General features: G+C 53.8%; 1 protein-coding gene across 2 annotated transcripts in view; it reads left to right on the top strand.

The window, feature by feature from the left end:
- The window catches only part of GDPD5 (glycerophosphodiester phosphodiesterase domain containing 5), a 90,260-nt gene that overhangs the window by 64,567 nt on the left and 4,092 nt on the right, over positions 1–21,601 (top strand). For both annotated transcript variants that reach the window (XM_023209373.3, XM_026447473.2), the window contains exons 5-15: positions 3,497–3,590; positions 4,469–4,528; positions 10,982–11,080; positions 11,366–11,459; positions 11,850–11,995; positions 15,874–15,956; positions 17,099–17,249; positions 17,802–18,020; positions 18,579–18,736; positions 19,054–19,201; positions 20,388–20,470. In XM_023209373.3, the coding sequence (XP_023065141.1) occupies positions 3,497–3,590; positions 4,469–4,528; positions 10,982–11,080; positions 11,366–11,459; positions 11,850–11,995; positions 15,874–15,956; positions 17,099–17,249; positions 17,802–18,020; positions 18,579–18,736; positions 19,054–19,201; positions 20,388–20,470 (1,335 nt within the window). The remainder of the gene's footprint in view (positions 1–3,496; positions 3,591–4,468; positions 4,529–10,981; positions 11,081–11,365; positions 11,460–11,849; positions 11,996–15,873; positions 15,957–17,098; positions 17,250–17,801; positions 18,021–18,578; positions 18,737–19,053; positions 19,202–20,387; positions 20,471–21,601) is intronic.

Below are 21,601 nucleotides of genomic sequence, written 5' to 3'. Positions count from 1 at the left end.
ACCGTGTTAGCCAGGATGGTCTCAATCTCCTGACCTCGTGATCCTCCTGCCTCGGCCTTTCAAAGTCCTGGGATTACAGGTGTGAGCCACCTCACCTGGCCTGTTCCTTCCTTTTGATCAGATGTTCAGGTCAGCGTGGCCGTGAGCAAGTCTCCGGTGCTCTCTGAGCCTCTCCTTCTATAAATGGGATAACTCTGACCTCATCAGGTCTTTCTGAGGATGAACTGAGATGATGGACACAACAGGGCTCAAATCTCTACCTAAACATGAGGGCTGCTTCCTGGGAGACCACATCTCTAGCTGGGAGGCAGCACGATGTTAGTATTTGGGATTTTCAGGACCCTGGGCTTCTGACAGCCTGTGGTTTAGGATTCTGTGATGATCCTGGGACTCTGTTCATGGAGCTGGGTATCCACTTTTCCCCGCATGGCAGCAGGCTGTGCCTCTGTTATGAATGAACATAATCAAGAATATGCTACGGTCCCAGCCCTGCTCTGCGGCAGCCAAGCAAGATGAGCCGGAGCCCCGGCAGAGTCCCAGAGGTGGCCTCTGGCCTTTATTAAATGCCATAAATCAATTATTCATCTTTGCAGATGTCCAAAGCATGGGCACCATCATGAGTAAATGGGAACGTTCCCTATTGGTCCTCAACTGCAGACCCGGACAGTTCTTCCAAACTGGAAGTCTGCTGCCTAGAAGATCATCAAGTCTACCCCCATCATGTACAGATGGGGAAATGGAGGCCCAGAGAGGGGCAAGACTCATTCATGGCCACACAACCAGTTAGTGCCAAAAACATGAATTGAGGACAGACTGAAGAGACTAAGGCTTAGAGAGGTTAAGTAGCCTTTCCAATGTCACACAGCAAGAAGCAGACAGATCTGGGACAGGGACTTCAGCCTGCCTGACTGTGTCACGTCCATGGAGCCACCGACTCTACCCAGAAAGCGAACCCCCTGTCACTGGGAGATTTAGGCGGAGGACGGGTCGGGTTCCTTCCCTGTCGGGGAGGTGGCAATTGGGGGAGGCCTGCCTGGCACTTAGGGATGCCTGGAGACCTGCGGCTCCTTCAGCCTGTCACCTCAGTTTCTTGGAGTGAGTGCCAGGGTTCAGGATGCCCTGGCCCAGTCCTGATGGTCTCAGGAGTCTCTGGGAACCAGGCACAATAACTCATGCCTGTAATCTCAGCACGTTGGGAGGCCTGGCAGGCAGATCGCATGAGTCCAAGGTGTTCAAGATCAGCCTGGGCAACATGAAAAAACCCCACCTCTACAAAAACTACAAAAAATTAGCCAGGTGTGGTGGCATATGCCTGTGGTCCCAGCTACTCGGGAGGCTGAGGTGGGAGGATTGCTTGAGCCTGGGAGTTGGAGGTTGCAGTGCAGTGAGCCGAAATCGCATTTTACCCCATTCTGTAAAATGGGAGTAACTCTGACCTCATCAGATCTCTCTGAGGATGAACTGAGATGATGAACATGAGAGGACTCAAAGCTCTACCTAAACATGAGGGCTGCTTCCTGGGAGACCACATCTGTAGCTGGGAGACCACTGCACTCCAGGCTGGGCAACAGAGTGATACTCTGTCTCAAAAAAAAAAGAAAAAGAAAAAAAAAATCTCTGAGAATAATTCAATTCATATAGTAAGAGAGTGTGAGTGACAGCCGGGGATCAGCACTAGACAGGAAGGCCAGGAAGGGCCGTCTGGGCTGTTGCTGTCCTGAAGGACCTCCCTGCCAAAAGTGGTCACACTTGAGAGACAAATGGGACCAGAACATCTTTCAAGAATAGTTATCAGGAGCAAGTCTTGCCCCTCTTCAGGCCTCAGTTTCCCAACTGTATGGTAAGGTGAGTGGATTCAGTGATCTGCCAGGCAGTAGATTTTTCCCCTGGACTCCGAGGGTGAGGGCCAGGGAGGGCAAATGCCCCATGGGGTCTTCCTGGTGTCCCTTCCCAGCTCTCTGGCAAGGTCCCAGATGACAGCAGGCTGAAGCTGCCTGGTGCTGACTCGGATTTTCTAATGACCTTGAACAAACTGCTGCCTCTTTTGAGCCTCAGTTTCCCCCTTTGTACAAGGAGGATGTAGGTGGTTCATTCTTTCTGGAGAGCATCTAAGCACTATCTATCAGGCCCCTTAAAAAGTTCATTCCCACCAGGCACAGTGGTGTGTGCCTATAGTCTCAGGCACCAGGGAGGCTGAGACAGGAGGATCGCTTGAGCCCAGGAATTCAAGTTCACCCTGGGCAACACAGCAAGACCCTGTCTCAAAAAAAAAATTCATTCTCTTTGACCCTATAATTGTATCTGTAGGAATCTATCCTCAGGAAGTAATCAAAAATACAGAAAGGTATGTATAAAAATTTCATTTTTATGTTAATTTATAATAGTGAAGAATTAGAAACTATTTCATGCCACTAGTAGGAAGCTGGCTACATATGGTACATTAATTCAGTGGAAAACCACGTGACTGTTTTAAAAATCACATTTTCTCAGGATTTTTACTGGCATAAGTAAATGCTTGTGTTGAGAAGACAGTTGGCCAGGCGTGGTGTCTCACGCCTATAATCCCAGCACTTTGAGAGGCTGAGGTAGGAGGATCAGTTGAGCTCAGGAGTTTGAGATCAGCCTGGGCAACATGGCAAGACCCTGCCTCAACAAAAAATACAAAAAAAAAAAAAAAACAACTAGCCAGATGTGGTGGTGGGTGCCTGTGGTTCCAGCTGAGATAAGAGGATCGCTTGAGCCCAGGAGGTCAAAGCTTCAGTGAGCCGTGTCTGCATCCCTACATTCCAGCCTCAGTGACAGAGACCCTGTCTCAAACAAACAAACAAAAGCCAAGAGAGTTTATTGAGTACTTACCATGCATCTCACCTCACTTTATCCTCATGAGACCCCATGAAAGGCACTTTCTTATCCCCATCCTATAGGTGAGGAAACTAAGTCTCAGAGAAGTCAAGTATTACATGCGGTCAGTTCTAAGACCCCTAATTTTCACATTTTAACATTGAAGTTGAGATAACAGTCACAATTGATGGCATCTTAGAATCAGTGAAGCCTGTCCTTCACAAGGTCCTACAAGACAGTGAAAAGCAGAGAAGAGAGGGGATTTGAATCCAGCCTGTGTGCCTCACTTCAAAGCCCGTGCTCCTGACTGTGTTGCTTTGTGCAATGGGGTCCTGGCTTTGCTGTTTATACAAACATATAGGCACAGGGGCGGGGGAACCCACAGGAGGAAGATCCAGCACAGTCTTGGAAATGATTACTTCTGGCCAATAGGATTATGGGGCATTATTTTCTCCTTTACATTTCTTGGTCCCCGGGTGGCTGCCATGAGCAGGCATGGTACAGCATCAGGCAAACGCTGAGTCTCATTGCTGGGTGGGCAGGGCCTGGTCATTGAGCCCAGCCTGTGGTCTGTGTGGAGGCTCAGATCATCTTGATTCCTGGGCCAGGCAGTGGCCTGGTGGAGGTCTGACCTCTGCCCCCCTCCTCCTGGCAGGTACCTCTACAACCGCATGGGCTACTGGAGCGACTGGCCTGTGCCCATCCTTGTGACCACAGCTGCTGCCTTTGCGTACATCGCTGGCCTCCTGGTATGTGGGGCTGTTTTGGAGGGCAGGTGGCCCTGCTCCCAGGGAAAGGGAGACTGGGCCTGTGCTAGGCTGATGGAGGGCGCCACCCTAGTATAAAGGGGAAAGCTGTGTTTGTAGGAATGTTGTATTTATAAGAATCTATCCTAAGGAAGTAATCAAAAATACAGAAAGATATGTATAAAATTTTTATTTTTATGTTAATTTATAATAGCAACTAATCAGAAGCTATTTCATGCCACTAGTAGGAAGTTGGCTACGTATGGCACATGAATTCAGATTTTGCCCAGGGCCTCTAGGGCTGCTGCACCTCTGAGGCCTGGGTCCCCCAGGGGAGGAAGTCCTCTTGCTTTTGCCCACTCTCTAAGCTGCCCCTTCCTGGAATGTTTGCCCTGGACCCAGTGAGAGCTGTCCTGGCTAAGAGGGCTCACTGCAGGCTTCCTCTTACAGGAGCCTCTGCTTTGGATTCTTGCTCCCAATATTCCACTCACTGAGATGCAGGTGGATCCCCTATGCTGGACTGGGGGCTCCTTGGGGACAGGCTCAAGTCTGTTTCAGAATCCCAGGGACTGGAACTCCCAAAATGTTTGATGAATGAAGTTGCATAGTCCAAGTACAGCAGCTCCCAGTGACCTCTTAATGGGGAATCCCACAAAGGAAGAACCTAGAGGCCTGGAATCATCTGGGAGGAGGCCAGGCTCAGGCTGGCTAGTCTGGGCTGGGCTGGGGAGGGCAGGGCATTCCCATCGCCTGGAGGGAGGTTTGCTGCCTCTGCCCAGGGTCAGACCCAGAGCAGCAGTGGGGAGCAGGGTGTCTGAGAAACTGGCAAAGCCTTCCCGCCCACACGGGTCTGGCAATCACCCTTGTGGGCCCCTCCTCAGGTCCTGGCACTATGTCACATTGCTGTGGGGCAGCAGATGAACCTGCACTGGCTGCACAAGGTAAGGGCCGCCTCGGCCAGGGCAGGGAGAGGGCAGGGGAAGCTGGAGGTGGCAGAGGAAGGGCCTGGCCACCGTATCCCTACCCTGGATCACCGTTAGAATTGTTCTCATAGCTAATACTGAGCACTCACTATGTGCCAAGCACGTTTCTCACAACCTCGCCCGTCTTCACTCAACTTAACGCTCACAGCAACCTTGTGATGTAGGTACTGCTATCATTCCATTTTGTGGTTGGGGAAACTGAAGTACAAAGAGGTTAAGTTTAACTTAACCTGCCCAAGGTTCGCAGTTTAAACATGGAAGATCCAGGTTCCTGGTCCCATAGTCATGCGATTAACCAGCAGAGCTCCACAGCTCATACCGTGGCACCCACCCTCTGGGGGCCCTGCCTCGGGTCTCACCTGCCTCTTCCTTCTTTGGTGAGCTCTTTTGAAAACTGTGATCTGGCGATGGCATTCCCCAACTTAAAGCCTTTTCACCACTCCCAGGATGACCCAAACTTCCCTACCTGGCATGATCTGGCCCCTGCTCTGGCCCCAACCCGTCATGGGACAGTCACCCTCAGCTTCTGCTACAGGAGACATCCCATGCTCTCCCAGCATGTCTGCCTCCTTCCCCTGTTTAGCGCTTTGCTCTTGTCCTCCCTTTCTCTCTCGGACCCCTTCCTCAGTACCTCCCCTACATACACAGGCTTCTCTCCCGGGACTTCCTCGGCCCCTGCAGCCCCCACTGCTACATGTCTGAAGAGCTGTGTTTTTGTGTTTTTAGTATCCGTCTGGCTCCTGACCCCGACCCATCCAGTCGAGGTGCTCCTTGCAGGCCAGAGTTAACCTCCATCTCCCTGTTCCCAGTAACCCCCTCAGGGCTGGGCCCAAAGCAGACAGGCTTCACACAATTCTGGAGCCTTAACTCTCTGCCTTACATCCGTTGCAGGCATAGTGCTGAAGTGTGTTTCTGATGCCTGGCCTTCTCGAGGCCCTGGTGGGCACACAGTGGTACCCAGCTTAACAAGGCAGAGCCCCTCCCTCTCAGGAACATTTGGATCATCTCCCTTTCCCCAGAGCCTGGCTCCCTGTGGGCCTGCCATTTAGGAAAGGGCAGAAATGTTCAGAAACTACCATGAGCCCATGAGATGGGGCCAGAGTGACTCCAAGGGTAGGGGCTCACTTCTAGCTGGAAGACGGATGTGGAACAGGAAAGGAAGAGGGGATGGCATGAGCCTGGATTGGGCTGTGTGGAGTGGGAGGTGCCTGTGAGCATCCAGGGAGGCACTGAGGTTGGTTTGTTACACAGGCCTAGAGCTTGGGCGTCAGACCCCAGAGACTGAAGTCTTCGAGTGGTAGGAGCCGTGAGCAGCCCCTGGTCCCTCCACCTTCCTCCTGCCCCTCACTGTACTCACAGGCCTCCTCTGGGCTTCCACCGTCCCCTCTGTGAGGGACTTGCTTCTCCTGGCCACAAAGCCGGCATTTGAAAGAACTGCACCAGCTGGCACCCTAGGTGCAGCTGGCACATGCTGTGGTCACCTTCTGGGGCCATGCCTGGCTCTCAGCAGGTAAGGTCACACCTGCTTGATCCTAGTGGAGAGACCTATAGAGCCGCTGAGCCAGCTGGAGCTGGCAGATCAATGTAAGGAAGCAGATCCCATTGTCCATGCTGGTGCCAGCTGCCAGGGTGCCTTCCTCTGCCCTCTGCCCCTCTGTGAGATCGCAGCACAAGCAGGGTCCTTCCAGGTGGAGCTGACCCAGAGCTGGGCCCGCCCCACCAGGAGGGAGTCCCCCAGAGCTCAGAGTGTTCCAGCAGGGCCTGGAAATTCTCTTCTGTTTCCGAGATTCTGTGATTTGATTCTAAAATTCTAAGGACAATTTATTCTTTTTTGCTTGTTTTGTTTTAATTAATTTTTGACCATGTAATACATCGACATGATTCAAAATACAGAAAGCACAAAAAAGTATGCAAAGAAAATCTCCTCGCTATCTTTCCAGACAGATTGTAAGCACATGCACGTGTACATATGCATTTCTTTTTTCTTTAAACACAAACAGTCGCCTACTCCACCCTCTGTTCTGCACCTTAACAGAATTCTTGGAGCTTGTTCTTCGCTGCGTTAAAGCATCCCTGTTGGTGTCCATCCCTTTCTCCTGCTCCCTGGTCTGGATATTCCCTGATTCCCTAGGCATCTAGCCAGTTCCCTGTTGATAGATCAGATCAACATCCTAGCTGCTTTCTGTCTTTTGCCAGGACGATGTGGCGGTGACCTGGGAGAGGAATTTCTGGGTGAAGAATGTGTACTTTCATCATTTTGATCTTGCCAAATGGCCTCCTTGCCAAGTGCCACCGATTCATGCTCTCTTAGCAATGGATGGTTGTTCTCTAAAAACACCCTTGCCCATAAAGCATCAGCTGATTTATTGGCTTTTGTCAGCCTGCTGGGTGAAAAATGGTATCTTGCTGTAGTTGTCATTTGCATTTCCCTTCGGGTGAGTTAGATTCATTCAGCATTTTTCACATGTTTGGTTTGAGTAACTTGTGTTTTCTTTTCTATAAAACTGTCTCTTCATATCTTTTGCCATTTTTGCCATTGCTTTTTGCTTATTCATTTGCAGGAACTCTTTATAGATGTGGGAAATTAGCCATTTGGCTAACAAACTGCAAATAATTCTTCCTAGTTTGTCATTCATCCTTTGACTTTGTTCATTGTGTTTTTACCATGGGGGTATATTTTTTTAATTGTTACGTACTTGAATCTGTCATCTCTTGATAACTCCTTGGTTTTGTGTCAGACTCAGAAAGGTCTTTCCCACTCCAAGATTATAAAAATTTCTCTATGGTGTCACTTGGTAATTATGTATCTCCACGTTTTTAACATTTAATTTTTTCTCTTTTTGGAAGCTATTTTGGGGTATAGTGTGATCTTACTCTGTTCTTTTTAGATGGCTTCCCAATGTTCCCAACTCTCTCTACTGAGAATTTGTCCTTTACTCATTTGAGATGCTATTTTTATCATATACTAAATTTTCTTTATGTATTCAGATCTATTTCTGAACTTTTTGCTTATTTTCATTTATCTATCTGGTCTTATATCAGTATCACAGCGCTCTACAGACCACAGTTTTATAGTATGTTTTAATCATGAACTTTATGTTGAGAGTCTCTGGTTCCCCTGGGTCCTGAGGAGGGGAGGACAGAGATGCTCAGGACAGGGTAAGAGGGAGCCATTCACAGCAGGCTGGGTGCTGAGTAGATCTGGTGTCCATATGGGAACCAGATCTTCTCCCTCCTCCTCCCCAATCTGCCAAAATCTCCTGTTTCCCAGAAATCTCTCCCAGGTGAGTGTTCAAGAGAAATTGATGTACCCAGGAGGTGAGGGAGCAGGCTCTAGGATTCTTGGGAGCTTTACAGTAAACAAGAGGCCCTTTCACTGAGATGCCCCGCTTCCTGTCCCACCTACCACCCTCTATGAGGTGCTTTGGTTACAGTTCACACCTCCCCAGCCTGCCCTGAGCACACTGCACTGCTCTTGTGTCCTCGCCTGACTCCCCTGCCACTGGGTCAGTGGCAACAGCCCCCAACCCAGGACCTGCACAGAGGAGGTGTCTGTCAGGGACCCAACCTGAACCCCAGAGAGGAGCACTGGGTAACACACGGCTCCAAGGCAAGTTACTAGCTGGGCTGGGGCTGGGGCTTCTGCCTCCTACCAAGCCTCCATCGGCCTCTACCTGCCATCTGCTATGTCTACTTCATCACCTCTCCTGGTGAATTCAGACTTCTCTCCATGCACTGGCCCCAGCTTTATGGTTTTTCCTGGTGTCCAGCCTCTGTCCCTCCAGCAGCGGCTTAAGGAAGGCACGTTCACTGAGCGCCTCCTGCGTGTGCCAGGTACTGTGTTCACCATAACAGCAGTAACCATCATTTATCGGGTGCTGACCACATGTGTCGGGCACCTTTCACTCAGAAAATCACAATCATTTCACTCCTTACGATAACCCTTTTCCCATGATACCATGCTCACTTTTTTAAATGATACCACTGATACTTAGTAAGCATTTTCTTCTGACCAGCCATTGTACTAAGCATTTCACTTGCATTTCCTCATTGATCTTCCCCAACCGCCTTCCAGGCAGGTACTCACTATCCCTATTTCACAGCTCTGGAAAGGTTCCTGGAGAGGATGTGGAAAGATCCCCAATAGGTAGCAGAGCCAGGATTTGACTGAAGACCGTGACTCAAGTGAGGCTCTTAACCCTGGGCCAACTGTCTGCCATTTGGACTGCAAATCCCAGAGGTCAGATACCCCTAAGAGGCCAGCCGTTGCACCTCTGCAAGGCAGGATTCCACCTTCTCTCAGGTCCCAGCACCCTGGCCAGACTCATCAAGTGAATGAAAGACTCTATTGTATCCCCTGTTCCCACCATTACCATTACAAGCCACAGTCCCACGAGGACAGAGAACTCAAGGCCACTTTCTCAGAGGAGGACGGTGGTCTGTCTCTAGGCCTTTAGGATGGGATTCATCCTTCCCAGTCAGATTTCAGGAGCGATGGTGGTTGCGTTGTTGGGTGTCAGTGCTATTGCTGTGACTTAATGATGCAAGGTAGGGGGAGTCCCACAGACACTGAACATGCAGTGATGTTGCTGAGCGTGATGATTACCGCCAAAGCAACTGCGGAACCCAGAGATAATAACATTTTTAGTTGTATTAGGGTTTGGGGAATCAGTTTTATTGCAAGTCATTTCCATTAACAGTTAGGTATTGTGATGAGAAGCTCCCAGAAACCACCCTTAACTCGCTGTGTGCAGGGCCTCCTCCCACGATGGCCACAAGGGGGCAGCTGCGCGCCGGGGTCAGCCGGGAGGAGGGGCCTGAGTGCCGAGGGCGGGGTTCTCAGGGGTTCGGAGGCGCGGCTGGGCCTCCCTGAGACTGCACAGCCCAGCGTGCTGTCAGAGAAAGCACACACCCCCTCACCCCCTGAGATGGGCAGAAGGTGTTCGCTTCTGGTCCTGCCCCTTCGAAGCTCCGTGACCCAGCCAGCTGTTCCGCTCCCCGAACCTCGCTTCCCGTGTGTGAGATGAGGATGCCCATACCTCCGCTGAACCAACCTGGGGACCACGCAAAGCACCCCCACAGGCCCAGGCACGCTTGTGCCTCTTTCCCGCCTGAGCCCTGAGCCCGCATGTCACAGCCCCTCCAGCTGCTCACCTGTCTCGGCCTCACTCGCGTCTCTTGGGGGAACATTCGTTTCCAGGCTGATGGGCTGTAATGAAAAGCCCCCAAAGGGAAACTTCATCCAGGCGAGACTCAGCCTTCCCCGCCAACGAGTGAAGGTCCCTGGGCAGGGAGCGGAGATGCTGGCCACCGCCCCACGCTCATCGTCTAGAAATGCCACTGTCCCTGCTAAGCGTCAGAGGGTTCTTGGCCGTTACTGCCTCTGGGAAAAGTTGCCTCGGGAGAAAGGGAGTGAGGGCCCTGCCAGCAGCGAGAATGGCTCCAGGGAGGCAGGGCAGCCGGCAGTGCTGTGGGAGGACAGGCCTTTGGAGGGAGGTGGGAGACGAGTCTAGAGAAACCAGGGAGACAGAGGTGGCGGCTTTGACCCTTCCAGAGACTGGGAGCTGCGGGAGGCTTTGGAGGAGAGCCACAACCGGGGCTTTAGAGAGACAGGCCTGGGGGTGGGGAGGGTGGTGGGTGGAGTGAGATCCACGGCCAGGGGCGAGGGGCTGGGGGCTGAGGAGCCGAAAACCTCCGCTGAGCTTCACATGGTTGAAGATTTCAGGTCTCGCCTGTCTCCAGAGATCTCTGTCCCTTGGAGGTGCCACCTCATCCTCCATGAGAGCTGTGCTTTGCTTTCTTCTGGAGGCTGCAAGGAGGGTGGCCCCCATAATGGTGGACCTGGATGCTGGGAGTCCGGGAGAGGGCACACCGTGGAGATGGGGCAAGTGGAGCTGTGTTTCACCACCCACCCCTGCCTGAAGTGCCACTGTGAGCCCAGCCCAGGGAGCCCACTCCAGGCTCCTGCAGTGGACCCAGGTCCTCAGCCTCCTTCCCCTAAGGCCTGGGCATGGCCTTGGCAAGTGGGTTTCCTCCTCTGCTGTGCCATGCTGAGGTGACAGGAGGCTGGGCGGGTGTGACTAACCTGCCAGGCCCAGGGAGGTATCCCTACGGAATGTCCTCCCTCCTCACAGCTCCCTCCTCCCCCTGTCCCCATCCTCCCTTTCATTTCTCACTGTCCCTTCCTCGCTGGGTCTGCCAGCCCCCTCCTGCCTCAGTCTCTCCCTGCCGTGTCTGTCTGCCGGTCTCTGGTTTCCTGGCAGCCCATGCCTGTCTCTTTCCTCCCTCCCCTCTGCCTGCTCCTTCGGCCTCTCCTGCTCCCTCTGTCTCTCCCTTTGGTGCCTCTCTCAGACACACCGGGAGCCCTCCCGCCCACTCTGAGTCTCTGTCTGGTGACTCTTCCCCCTCCAGATCGGGCTGGTAGTCATCCTGGCGTCCACGGTGGTGGCCATGTCAGCCGTGGCCCAGCTGTGGGAGGACGAGTGGGAGGTGCTGCTGATCTCCCTGCAGGTGAGTGGGGAGGGGGCCTGGGTGGCTGCTCCCCCAGGACCCTCACAACAGCGTTTCTGTCATTTCCCTTCCTCTAGACCAAGGCCCAAAGAGGGGCAGGGAGGGGCCCAGAGTCACAGAACAGGTCAGAACTAGGGAGGATGCCAGGGCCCTGAGGCTCCCAGTGTCCTCAGTTGGCAGATGGAGACATGGTTGCCTGCCCATGGGTAGAAGTAGGAGGCTGGTGACACAGGGTCTGGGCAGAGCTGGGCATCATTGGTCTCCCTTCCCTCTCCCTGCACGCAGGGCACAGCGCCATTCCTGCATGTGGGGGCCCTGGCAGCAGTCACCGTGCTCTCCTGGATTGTGGCAGGACAGTTTGCCCGCGCAGAGCGGACCTGTGAGTAGAACTGTGAAGGGCCTGCCCCTCCAATCCCTGCAGGTGCCAAGACCAGCTGGCGCTGCCATGACCTGGGCTTTCCCTGGGTGGCCTGGGGATGGGGTGGGGTCCCTGCACTCAGTGAGGGGGATCCTGGCTCAGAGTGGCCCACAGAGTCCACGGAGGGCCGCAGCTTCGGTCGGCCTCACACTGTATTCCTCCTCCATGTCTCTCTCTGCCTGCATGCACGTGTGTCTGTGTGAGTTAGAGGCGGGGTTCACCTTCTCAGCAAGAATAAAGGCTGCCTCCAAGAGTGCCTGGATCCTGACAGGTCGGGGGTAGAGGGGTGCAGCATTGCACCCCAACCTGCCGAGGGCTCACCAGGCAGCACTAACAGCCCCTTACCTGCAGCCTCCCAGGTGACCATTCTCTGTACCTTCTTCACCGTGGTGTTTGCCCTCTACCTGGCCCCTCTCACCATCTCTTCTCCCTGCATCATGGAGAAGAAGGACCTTGGCCCCAAGCCCGCCCTCATTGGCCACCGTGGGGCCCCCATGGTGAGTGCCACCTCAGGGTCCTAACAGCCCCATGGGGGTGGGGTGCGATGGGGGAGACCTTCTTGGGAAATTGATATATGTAACAGTAGCAACCATGTGTAGCTTTTTGAGGGGAGGTGCATGGGAAGGATTGGTAAAAAGGCCGGGAGTGCTGGGATGGAAGCACATCTTGAAGCATCCTGAAGGCGTCTTCCTAAAAAGATTTCACTTTTGTCTTAAGTGCCCTGCGAAGATGCAGAAGGGTTTTAGGCCCAGGCTAGACCCAGGTGCAGGTTAGGAAGGCCCAGGAGATGGATGCTGAGTGTGGGGCCTGAGGGCTGCCACCAGGCATCAGGAGAACCCTCCAGGAGAGCTGGGAGGCAGCTCAGAGCCCACTGTGACAGTGAGTACGGCTGAACCAGCTTGAGTTGGAGAGAGAGGAAAGGGTCAAAGTCAGTGCCGCATTCTGCCACTGGGGCGCCCCATGGCCCTGCAGGAGAGCTTCGGTGAGAGGGCAGGCTCCGGAGCTGTGCTGCCTGAGTTAGCATCCCGGCACAGGCCCTCACCAGCTGTGGGAGCCCCAACAGTTTCCATCTCTGTGCCTGGTTCCCTCGTCTTGTACCATGGGATTAGAGAGAGCACCTGCCGTGGGACTATGAGGAGCAGGAGTTAGCATGTGTGCAGTGCCCAGATATGCACGTGGCGCACAGAAAGTAAGAGGTAGACACTGCTGTTACCTTGGGCACGGCCATCTCTCTGGACCAGGGTCTCTTCCTCCATGAAAGCCTTGAACCCTGGGCTTCTCAACAGAGGCAGTACCACTCCCACCCTGCTGAGGGGGCGGGGGTGTGGGCACTCCCTGAGGGCTTGGCTTCCCGGTGTTTCAGGCTGTTGTGGGACCTCAGGGTAGTAAGGGGGCCTCACATAACTGCTTTAGAAGGAGGTGCTGGGTCTGCCGGGCTACCACTCACTCGGGAAGTCTGGCCCCCTGCGTGTGGTGGGTGTTATTTTCTCGATAAGACTCCAGCCCCTGAGCCAGACTCCCGTGCTGACCCCAGCCCCTCCCAGAGGCAGCCAGTGGGGATCTGGATCTGGGGTCCAGTTTGGCCACATGCTGCCTGTGCATCTTGGAGTGGGTCACCAGTCCACTCTGTGCCTCAAAGGTATGGATGCCCCTGCTGCTGGTTATTGTGAGGATCAGTTGGAGCCCAGCCTTCCCAGCGGGGACAGGGGAACTCTTCTGAGGGGCTCAAAATGACGGCCTCTCCTGTCTCCGTGATTCAGATGACCATCTCCCGGGCTCCCTCCAGTGGCTAGGGGACACAAGTGGTATGCTGGAGCAGGAAGGTGGGTGTGTGAGGTGGCCCCAGCAAAGATGGTTTTCTTTAGTAGAAAAAGGTCAAATATATGTAGAAGTGGAGAAAAGCGTATAATGACTCACATAATGAAGAAGGAAGTAATGAATCCAATCCCATACTTACGAACATTTGGCCACTCTTGCTTCATCTGTCTGCTACTTTTTTTTCTGGGGTAGTAAAGCAAATCTTAGGCATCGCATCGTCTTACCCATAGGCACTTCAGGATATATCTGTACACATGAGGACTTTAGAAAGATACATAACCACAATGCTGTTATTACACCCAGCCAATATTAAGGATAATGATTCCTTAATATTATCTAAAATAGAATCCATGTTCAATTTCCCTTTATTGTCTCAAAAATATCTTTTTACAGTTTAGTTGTTAAAAATCAGGATCCAAATGTGGTCTACAGCATGCATCTGGTTGGTGTGTCTCCGGAGTGCCTTTTGGTCTGTAACAATCCCCTCGCCGGACTCGGTGACTCATGCCTATAATCCCAGCACTTTGGGAAGCCGAGGCAGGCGGATCACCTGAGGTCAGGAGTTCGAGACCAGCCTGACCAACATGGAAAAACCCCATCTCTACTAAAAATACAACATTAGCTAGTGTGGTGGCGCATGCCTGTAATCCCAGCTACTCAGGAGACTGAGACAGGAGAATCACTTGAACCCGGGAAGCAGAGGTTGCAGTGAGCCGAGATTGCACCATTGCACTCCAGCCTGGGCAACAAGAGTGAAACTCTGTCTCAAAAAAAAAAAAAAAAAAAAAAAAAAAAAACCCTCCCTTTTTTCCCTTAGGCTGTTCGTTTGTCCTGAGAAACTCAGTCATTTGTCCTGTGGGATTTTTCACATTCTGCAACTGGCTGGCTGATCGTGCCCTGGTGGTAGTTTTTGAGGGGCTGGCAAGGGTCGTCTCTGTGTGTCCCTGTGCATTGCCTTGGGGGTCTCTGACTCTGGGTCCACATGTCTGTGTGTGGTGGGCCCAAGTATACATCTCTGTCTTGGAGACTGTGTGCCCCAGACGTGTTGTTCCTATGCAGATGCGGCCTGTCCCTCTGTGCGTATGTGTACATGTACTTTAATATTCGATTGCACTAACTCTGAAGCTAGGACTCTTTTTTAATAGTACTTTGAGTTGCTGTTTTATAAATCCAGGTCTCTTAACCATAGTGCCCTGCCCACCTGAGTAACTACCTCCCTGCCCCATGGACAACTTCCTGACAACAGAACCCCACTTGGACGGGCCTGAGGCAGGTGCAAGCTCTGAGATGGAGACTAAGAATTCACCCCAGCAACATGTATGCTTCTGGGGCCTTCCTGGAGTCCTGAGTCTGGCCAGGGAGGGCCAGGTTTCCACATCTTTCTCCAGGAGGCCAGCACCTAACCCAGAGAGACCTTAACTGTGTCTAAAAGCTTCCAAAAAAGACTTTCCCCTTCCCAAACACTTCCGCTGCCCTGAGGGTCCTCGTAACCCCTCCCAAGCTTCTGCCTTCTGCAGCCCCAGCCCATGCAGCAGGGAGCATGGGCCCCTGTCAAGTGGTCCCTGGTGGAAGGCCCGGCCACAGGATATTTAGAAATGGGTGGGATTCCACTGAGTCTGTCTCTCTCTCTTCATGCCTTTATAGTCCTGCTCCCCCTGGGAGTGCCTCACACAGCCCACTGGTCTGGGACACAGGTAACATGTCCTCCAAGAGTGCTGTGTGCCAGGGACAGGGAAGAAAGAAACTCATAACAGAGACCCTGCTGTGTGCCTGGTCCTGGGCTAGGGTCTCTGACATTTGTTATCTCACCTATGAGGTTGATAGTGTTAGCCCATTTTATAGCTAAAGAAACTGATGCCCGGGCTCTGTGTCTGGGAAGTGGAATTGCACCTTTCCAGTCTGTTCCAAAGCCCTCACCACTCCCTGGCTCCCCAGTGCTAGGATGTGTCACAGAAGAGGGGAGTGGCTGGGGAACATCATCGCCAGAGGGAGAGAAGGTAGGAACAGGATTGTCTTCAGTGGGAATGAATGAGATCAGCCATGGGAATCCTTCCCACCTCACCCCTTCACTGACAGGGGCGGGGATAGGGGGTGGGGTGTCCTCCCTCCCTTCTTCCCTGGGACCATCCCTCATGGGCCTGGGCTTAGCCCAATCCTTAGTTTGGTGCTGACCCCCAGTGGCAGCAAAGGGTATGACAGAGTCCTCAGATGAGATGGAATTAGGGAGGCTTAGAGCCCCAACTCTCCTAATTAGGCATAAGGACCCTCATGAATACACATCTCTGAGGGCACATGGGGAAACTGAGATCCACAGAGAAATATACCCAAAGTCAGAACAATAGCTAAAGGCAGAGTCAAGGCTAGAACCAGAGCCGGGTTGAGGAAGCTGAACTTCAGAGAAGCTGAGTGGGTGCCCAGGGTCACATAGCTACTCTGTGGAGGAACCAGAATTAGAACCAGGCCTAGCCCAGCCTCCTAACATGGAAGACTTCCCATTGGCTGGGGAGAGTACCTCAGCTGCATCTTGGCTCTCCCTTCACCACCCCTTCTCCCCCAGCTGGCTCCAGAACACACGCTCATGTCCTTCCGGAAGGCCCTCGAGCAGAAGTTGTATGGGCTCCAGGCTGACATTACCATCAGGTAGGTGTAGCAGAGGGGATATAACTCCTCTAACCCCTCCCACACACATCAGCATCCACCTGGGTCTCTGCTGGGGGAACCTCTGGTCTTAGAGCCTCTGAGATGGGAGATGGGGAGCTTAGATTATCCACAGCAGGGCAGGCACCCTGTTCCTGCAGACTCCAGGATGTAAAATAGAGGAAAGAACAAATGCTCTTGGTGCAAGCAGGAGCCCGGCCACAGAGCCACTTGAAGGGAAAAATAGATCTGTATGGCTGTGTATGATAGAGCTCCAACACTCTCATGAGGGAAACAAAGCGAGTTGCAGAGTGATACAGTCACTGTGACTCCAGTTACGTTTTAAAAGACCACAAAAAAGTGACATATACACTTTCTCCCTGTACATATATAAGTAGATACTAGTATAAATGGCAGGAAGAATCCATACTAATCTCATAACAGGTTATCTGAGAAGAGAATATGGGCAGGACTGTCATATATAGTTATACAGGTTGTGTACTGAACAAGGGGATCACATATATGAGGACATTGTTCCCAGTATAGACATAGAATTGTGTATTTATCACAACTTTCTAGCAGATGGTGGTAAAATGCCTTGAGGAACAGAGGGCACGGGTGCCTTTTACTTTTTCACACTAAGGCACCATATGAGCTATTGGCAACCCTGGTAGAGTAGACAAGGATTGGGGTCGGATGGAATTTGCCAAAGAGGTCTACATTTGCACTGTTCCCATCATAGCATCACAGGGATTTGGTTCCAAACCAGGTTCCACCACTTACAGGCTGTGGACCTTGAGCTAGACACTTCCCTCTCTTAGCCTCAGTTTCTCCATTATCAAATGAGGCAGCACCTACCTTCCAAGGCTGCTAAGAGAGTAGGTCCAGCTTTTTTTCCCAGCCCTCCCTCCTTGGCAGTCCCCACCCCCATCTGACCCTCACAGAGAGCCAGAAGGCATTGGCCCTTCAGGGCCACCCACCAGCCCACTGTCTTCCCTGTGCAGATGGGGAGACTGAGGCCCAGAGAGCGGCAGCCCAGCCGGGATCCTGTGCTGGGTGGGGAGGACTGTGTGGGGTGACCATCAATGGTGGGCAGGTGAGGGATCTGGGGGGTCAGTGACTCGACGGCCCCACCCTCCCTGCAGCCTGGACGGCGTGCCCTTCCTCATGCACGATGCCACCCTGCGGCGCACCACCAACGTGGAGGAGGAGTTCCCAGAGCTGGCCCGCAGGCCTGCCTCCATGCTCAACTGGACCACCCTGCAGAGACTCAATGCTGGCCAGTGGTTCCTGAAGGTCTGGCTGCACCTGATCCCAATCTTAGGCATGGAAAACACCAGCAGGGACTGCAAGGAGTGAGATGCAAGGGTGGCCATCAGCTCTGAGACCCCCACTCACAGGGCTTTCCTGACCTCCACCCAAGCTGCTTAGTGGCCTCCTGGGCTCTTGCCACTGCTGCCAGATCTCGTGGTTGTCACTGCTTGTTCTGGGTCCGTTTCCCTCACTATAAAAGGTTGACAGGGACGAGAGCAGTAAATAGAGTTGTTAACTCTGTAAAACTCTAGAGAGGGGTTGGTTTTCTGGTCTGAAATGCTCTAGAAGGAGAAATGCCATGGGTCTGGGAGCAATTCCAAGCAAGCTGTCCTCCGTCCTCTTGCGAAGCAGGGTGTGGGGAAGAAAGGTAAGGGCTGGGGCCTCCTACAGCCTCCACATGGCCACAGCCCTCAATCTGCCGACCCCAGCAGACTCTGGCAGCCCAGGGGTCTCCATGCTCGGTTGCCAGAAGGGTATATGGGGGCCCCCAAAGGGCTGATGATGCAGCCATGTGTGTGTCCCTATCCCTGCCAGACTGACCCCTTCTGGACAGCCAGCTCCCTGTCACCCTCCGATCACAGAGAGGCCCAGAACCAGTCCATCTGCAGCCTGGCAGAGCTCCTGGAGCTGGCCAAGGGCAATGCCACACTGCTGCTCAACCTGCGTGACCCGCCCCGGGAGCACCCCTACCGCAACAGTTTCCTCAACGTGACTCTGGAGGCCGTGCTGCACTCTGGCTTCCCCCAGCACCAGGTGAGGCCCTGCAGCGCAGCTCTGCTCCCAGGAGCTCTGGCCTGGCTAGAGTCCTGCTGCTGCATAGCCTCTCCCTGTTGCACTCCGGACTTCAGCTTTCCCATTTGTAAAATGGGGATCACACACCCCTTACTTCCCTGGCAGGGTCATCATGGGACAAGAGGAGAACAAGAAAACACTTTAAAATGTGTAAAGGTCCAGACTGTCAAGTTATTTCAGTGAAGTGTTGCCCTGTTGTGTGGTGTAATAATTTGGGACCAGAGAAATCTGACATCAGTTTAGGGCGGCACACTAAGTGCTAGTGGCCATGTGCAGAGTAGTGGCTGTTTGGGTTTTTCCTCCCGTACTAGCAGCGGGCCAGAAGGGAAGCTTCCTGAGATGCTCCCAGTGCGCTTTGCAACCTTGGCTGGGACTGAGTCCTGCCCTGCTAATGACTGCATCTGAGCTTTCACTGCCTGCCAGGTCCCGTCTCTTAACCCCACGGGTGCTCTAGGAGGGGTAGGTACTCTTCCCATTGTGCAGAAGAGAAGTCCGAGGCTGCTTCTCTCCTGCCTGCAGGTCATGTGGCTGCCTAGCAGGCAGAGGCCCCTGGTGCGGAAGGTGGCTCCCGGCTTCCAGCAGACATCAGGCTCCAAGGAGGCGGTCACCAGCCTGCGGAGAGGCCACATCCAACGGCTGAACCTGCGCTACACTCAGGTGTCCCGCCAGGAGCTCAGGTACCTGCCCTGACCCAGGCTCCTCCAGGAGAGGGTGGGACTGAGTCTCCCTCAGTCCTGCCACCACCGCCCCACAAAACACACACACAGTTGGGCAGAGGGATGGGCACACAGAGGAATCGGGCACACATGGTTCAAAGACGACAGGGTGTGTCGGGCAGACCCGGGCTTGTCCCCGAGCTTGGCCCTCTGCAGCCGACGTTCCTTCCCCCCGGCATGGCTGTGAAGTGGTGAAGAGGACATGCTTTACCAGCCCTCACAGTGGGCCCGGAGCTGCCAGAGTCCACATGCTGACCCGCCTCTCCCCTGCCTCACAGGGACTACGCGTCCTGGAACCTTAGTGTGAACCTCTACACAGTCAACGCACCGTGGCTCTTCTCCCTGCTGTGGTGTGCGGGGGTCCCATCTGTCACCTCTGACAACTCCCACACCCTGTCCCAGGTGCCTTCCCCCCTCTGGATCATGGTGAGTTGGGGGGCAGGGGGCACCTGGGGGGCAGTGCTGGAGCTGCCTATGGCCTGCCCTGACCACTCAGCAAGCTCTGTGCTTGGGGCTGTCCCTGGGAGGTCTCTGGTGTGGTGGGGAGTCTGTGGTGGGGGTGCAGGCTTGAGGCATGAGGATTTCATGGCATCTGGGATCTGCACTAAGGTGTTGGGAGGACCCTGGGCCTGATCCACAGGGAGAAAAGCATCACTAAGGGCTCTAGAGAAGTAAAGAGCTGCTTGGGTTTCTTTGGTTTGGAGGGTAACAACAGGACAGGAATAGGAAGCACTGACCGGGCACGGGGCTCACGCCTGTAATTCCAGCATTTTGGGAAGCGGAGGCAGGATGATGACTGGAGCCCGGGAGTAGAAGACTAGCCTGGGCAACATAGTGAGACCCTGTCTCTACAAAATAATAATAATAATAATAATAATAATAATAATTTGCTGGCCATGGTGGCACACGCCTGTAGTAGTCCTAGCTACTTGGTAGGCTGCAGTGGGAGGATTGCTTGAGCCCAGGAAGTCGAGGCTGCAGTGAGCTGTGATCACTCCAGCCTGGGTGACAAAGTGAGACCCTGTCTCAGAAAATAAAAATAAAAAAGAATAGGAAACATTAAAATTTGCTCAGAGAATAGCAAGTAAAACAATATTTTAGCTGGTTGACTGTACACCTGCAGATAGGTGGTGGCTCCACTGCCGCCTCCCTGAGCATGCAGAAGGCAGATGGAGGGTATCCTTATGGCTGAGAGAATACAGTGCCAATGAATCAGACCTAAGATATGGATGGTTCTGTGGGAGAGGAGGGTGAAGGGAAGGCAGCCTGGGGAAAGGGGCAAGACCGATGGGATGAGAGTCAGGAGGGAGGGAGGAGCAGAGTCACTGTCTTTCAGTATCTGGCTCCTGCTTTGAGGCCCCTGGACACACAGACCCTGCAGGCCTAGCATATGCCCCCTCTGCCCTTAGCACCATACAATCCCCTCCTACCCTGAGAGTGCACACGTGTACACACACGCCCCGGCCCCCAGGCCCATAGAGCCCGGAGCCCCCAGACCCCCTCAGACTCCTCCCTTGCCCTTCCCCAATGGCCGTGTGGGGTCCTCTGGTCCACGGACCCTCAGTCTGGACTGGCCGTGACTGGAAGTTGGCCTCGGGCCGTCTGTCCACAGCCCCCGGACGAGTACTGTCTCATGTGGGTCACTGCCGACCTGGTCTCCTTCACCCTCATCGTGGGCATCTTCGTGCTCCAGAAGTGAGTAGGATCTGACCACTTCCGTGGCCATCCCTGCCCTACAGCAGGCCCAGCCCCTACCCCAGCCAGGTGAACCTGCTCCTGAGCCCTGGGCCCTCAGCCAGGAGCGGGCCTGACCAGGGGAGAAGGAAGGACCCTGGTGGCCCCATCCTGCCTCAGACAGAGGTTGGGTGGCTTCTGGAATGAACATGCAGCTGGGAGCCCAGAGCCAAGCTCCGCCTTGAGTGGCTGTGTGGGCTTAGGTGAATTTCAGTTCCTCTCCAGGCTGGCCTGCTCATCCGTTAGCCAGGGCATGGGTTCCCACCAGCCCTCAGCAAGATGGCTGGGGTGTGCTCAAAGTGGGGAGGTGTGGTTGGTCCCAGGGGGGGTCTAGGGCCAGCCCGGGGCCCCCACCCAGCCAGGAACCAAGGGTCTGGGATTTTATTCTTTACTGATGTTCTCTCTCTGTCCCATCCTGCTCTGATCGGCGCATGTCCCTCCTCTCTCCCCCTCCCCCTCTCTTTGCTGCACTCTGGCATCTCACAGCTATCACTTGATCAGGTAATTCTGGTGTGGTCTTCCTCCTCCTCCTGTTCCTCTTTCTCCCTCTTGCCATCCCCTTCTCCAGTTCTGTCTAAAAACCCGCCGTGCACCAAACCCTGTGCCTGGGTCACCTCGCAGACACCGCCCTTGCCTGAAGCCTCCCTTACCCCTGCAATCCTCTTTTCTGCTCCTGCTGTCCCACTGCCGTGTGTGTCCCTCTGCTCCCTGTTCCCACGGCCGTTTCTGCAGGTGGGGACCAGTGTTTCCCTGACAGCTTCCTGACCTGGCCTCTCTGTGTACCAAAGTGTCTCCCTGTGGAGGAGGGGACCCTACCTGGGCACCGCCATCCCCCTGCCTCTGGCACTCACCGGGGTCTTCACCACTTGTCCAGGGCAGACCTTACCAAGTTTCTGCCTCTCTCTTCCCATCTTCTCTCTCCCTGGCTCTGCCTCTCCCACTGTTCACTCTTCCTGTTTACCTTTCTCTGCCTCTCCCATCTCTTTCTCTCTCTTCTTTACATTCTATCTGTGACACCCATCCCTGCTTTGCTCCCCCCACACACAGCCTTTTCCTTGTTCCCCCGAGAGGAACCCACAGTGGCTGAGCTTC

This window comes from Piliocolobus tephrosceles, chromosome 13 (assembly GCF_002776525.5).
Source record: "Piliocolobus tephrosceles isolate RC106 chromosome 13, ASM277652v3, whole genome shotgun sequence".
Classification (NCBI taxonomy): domain Eukaryota; kingdom Metazoa; phylum Chordata; class Mammalia; order Primates; family Cercopithecidae; genus Piliocolobus; species Piliocolobus tephrosceles.
This window is presented reverse-complemented; position numbering and strand designations above follow the sequence as displayed.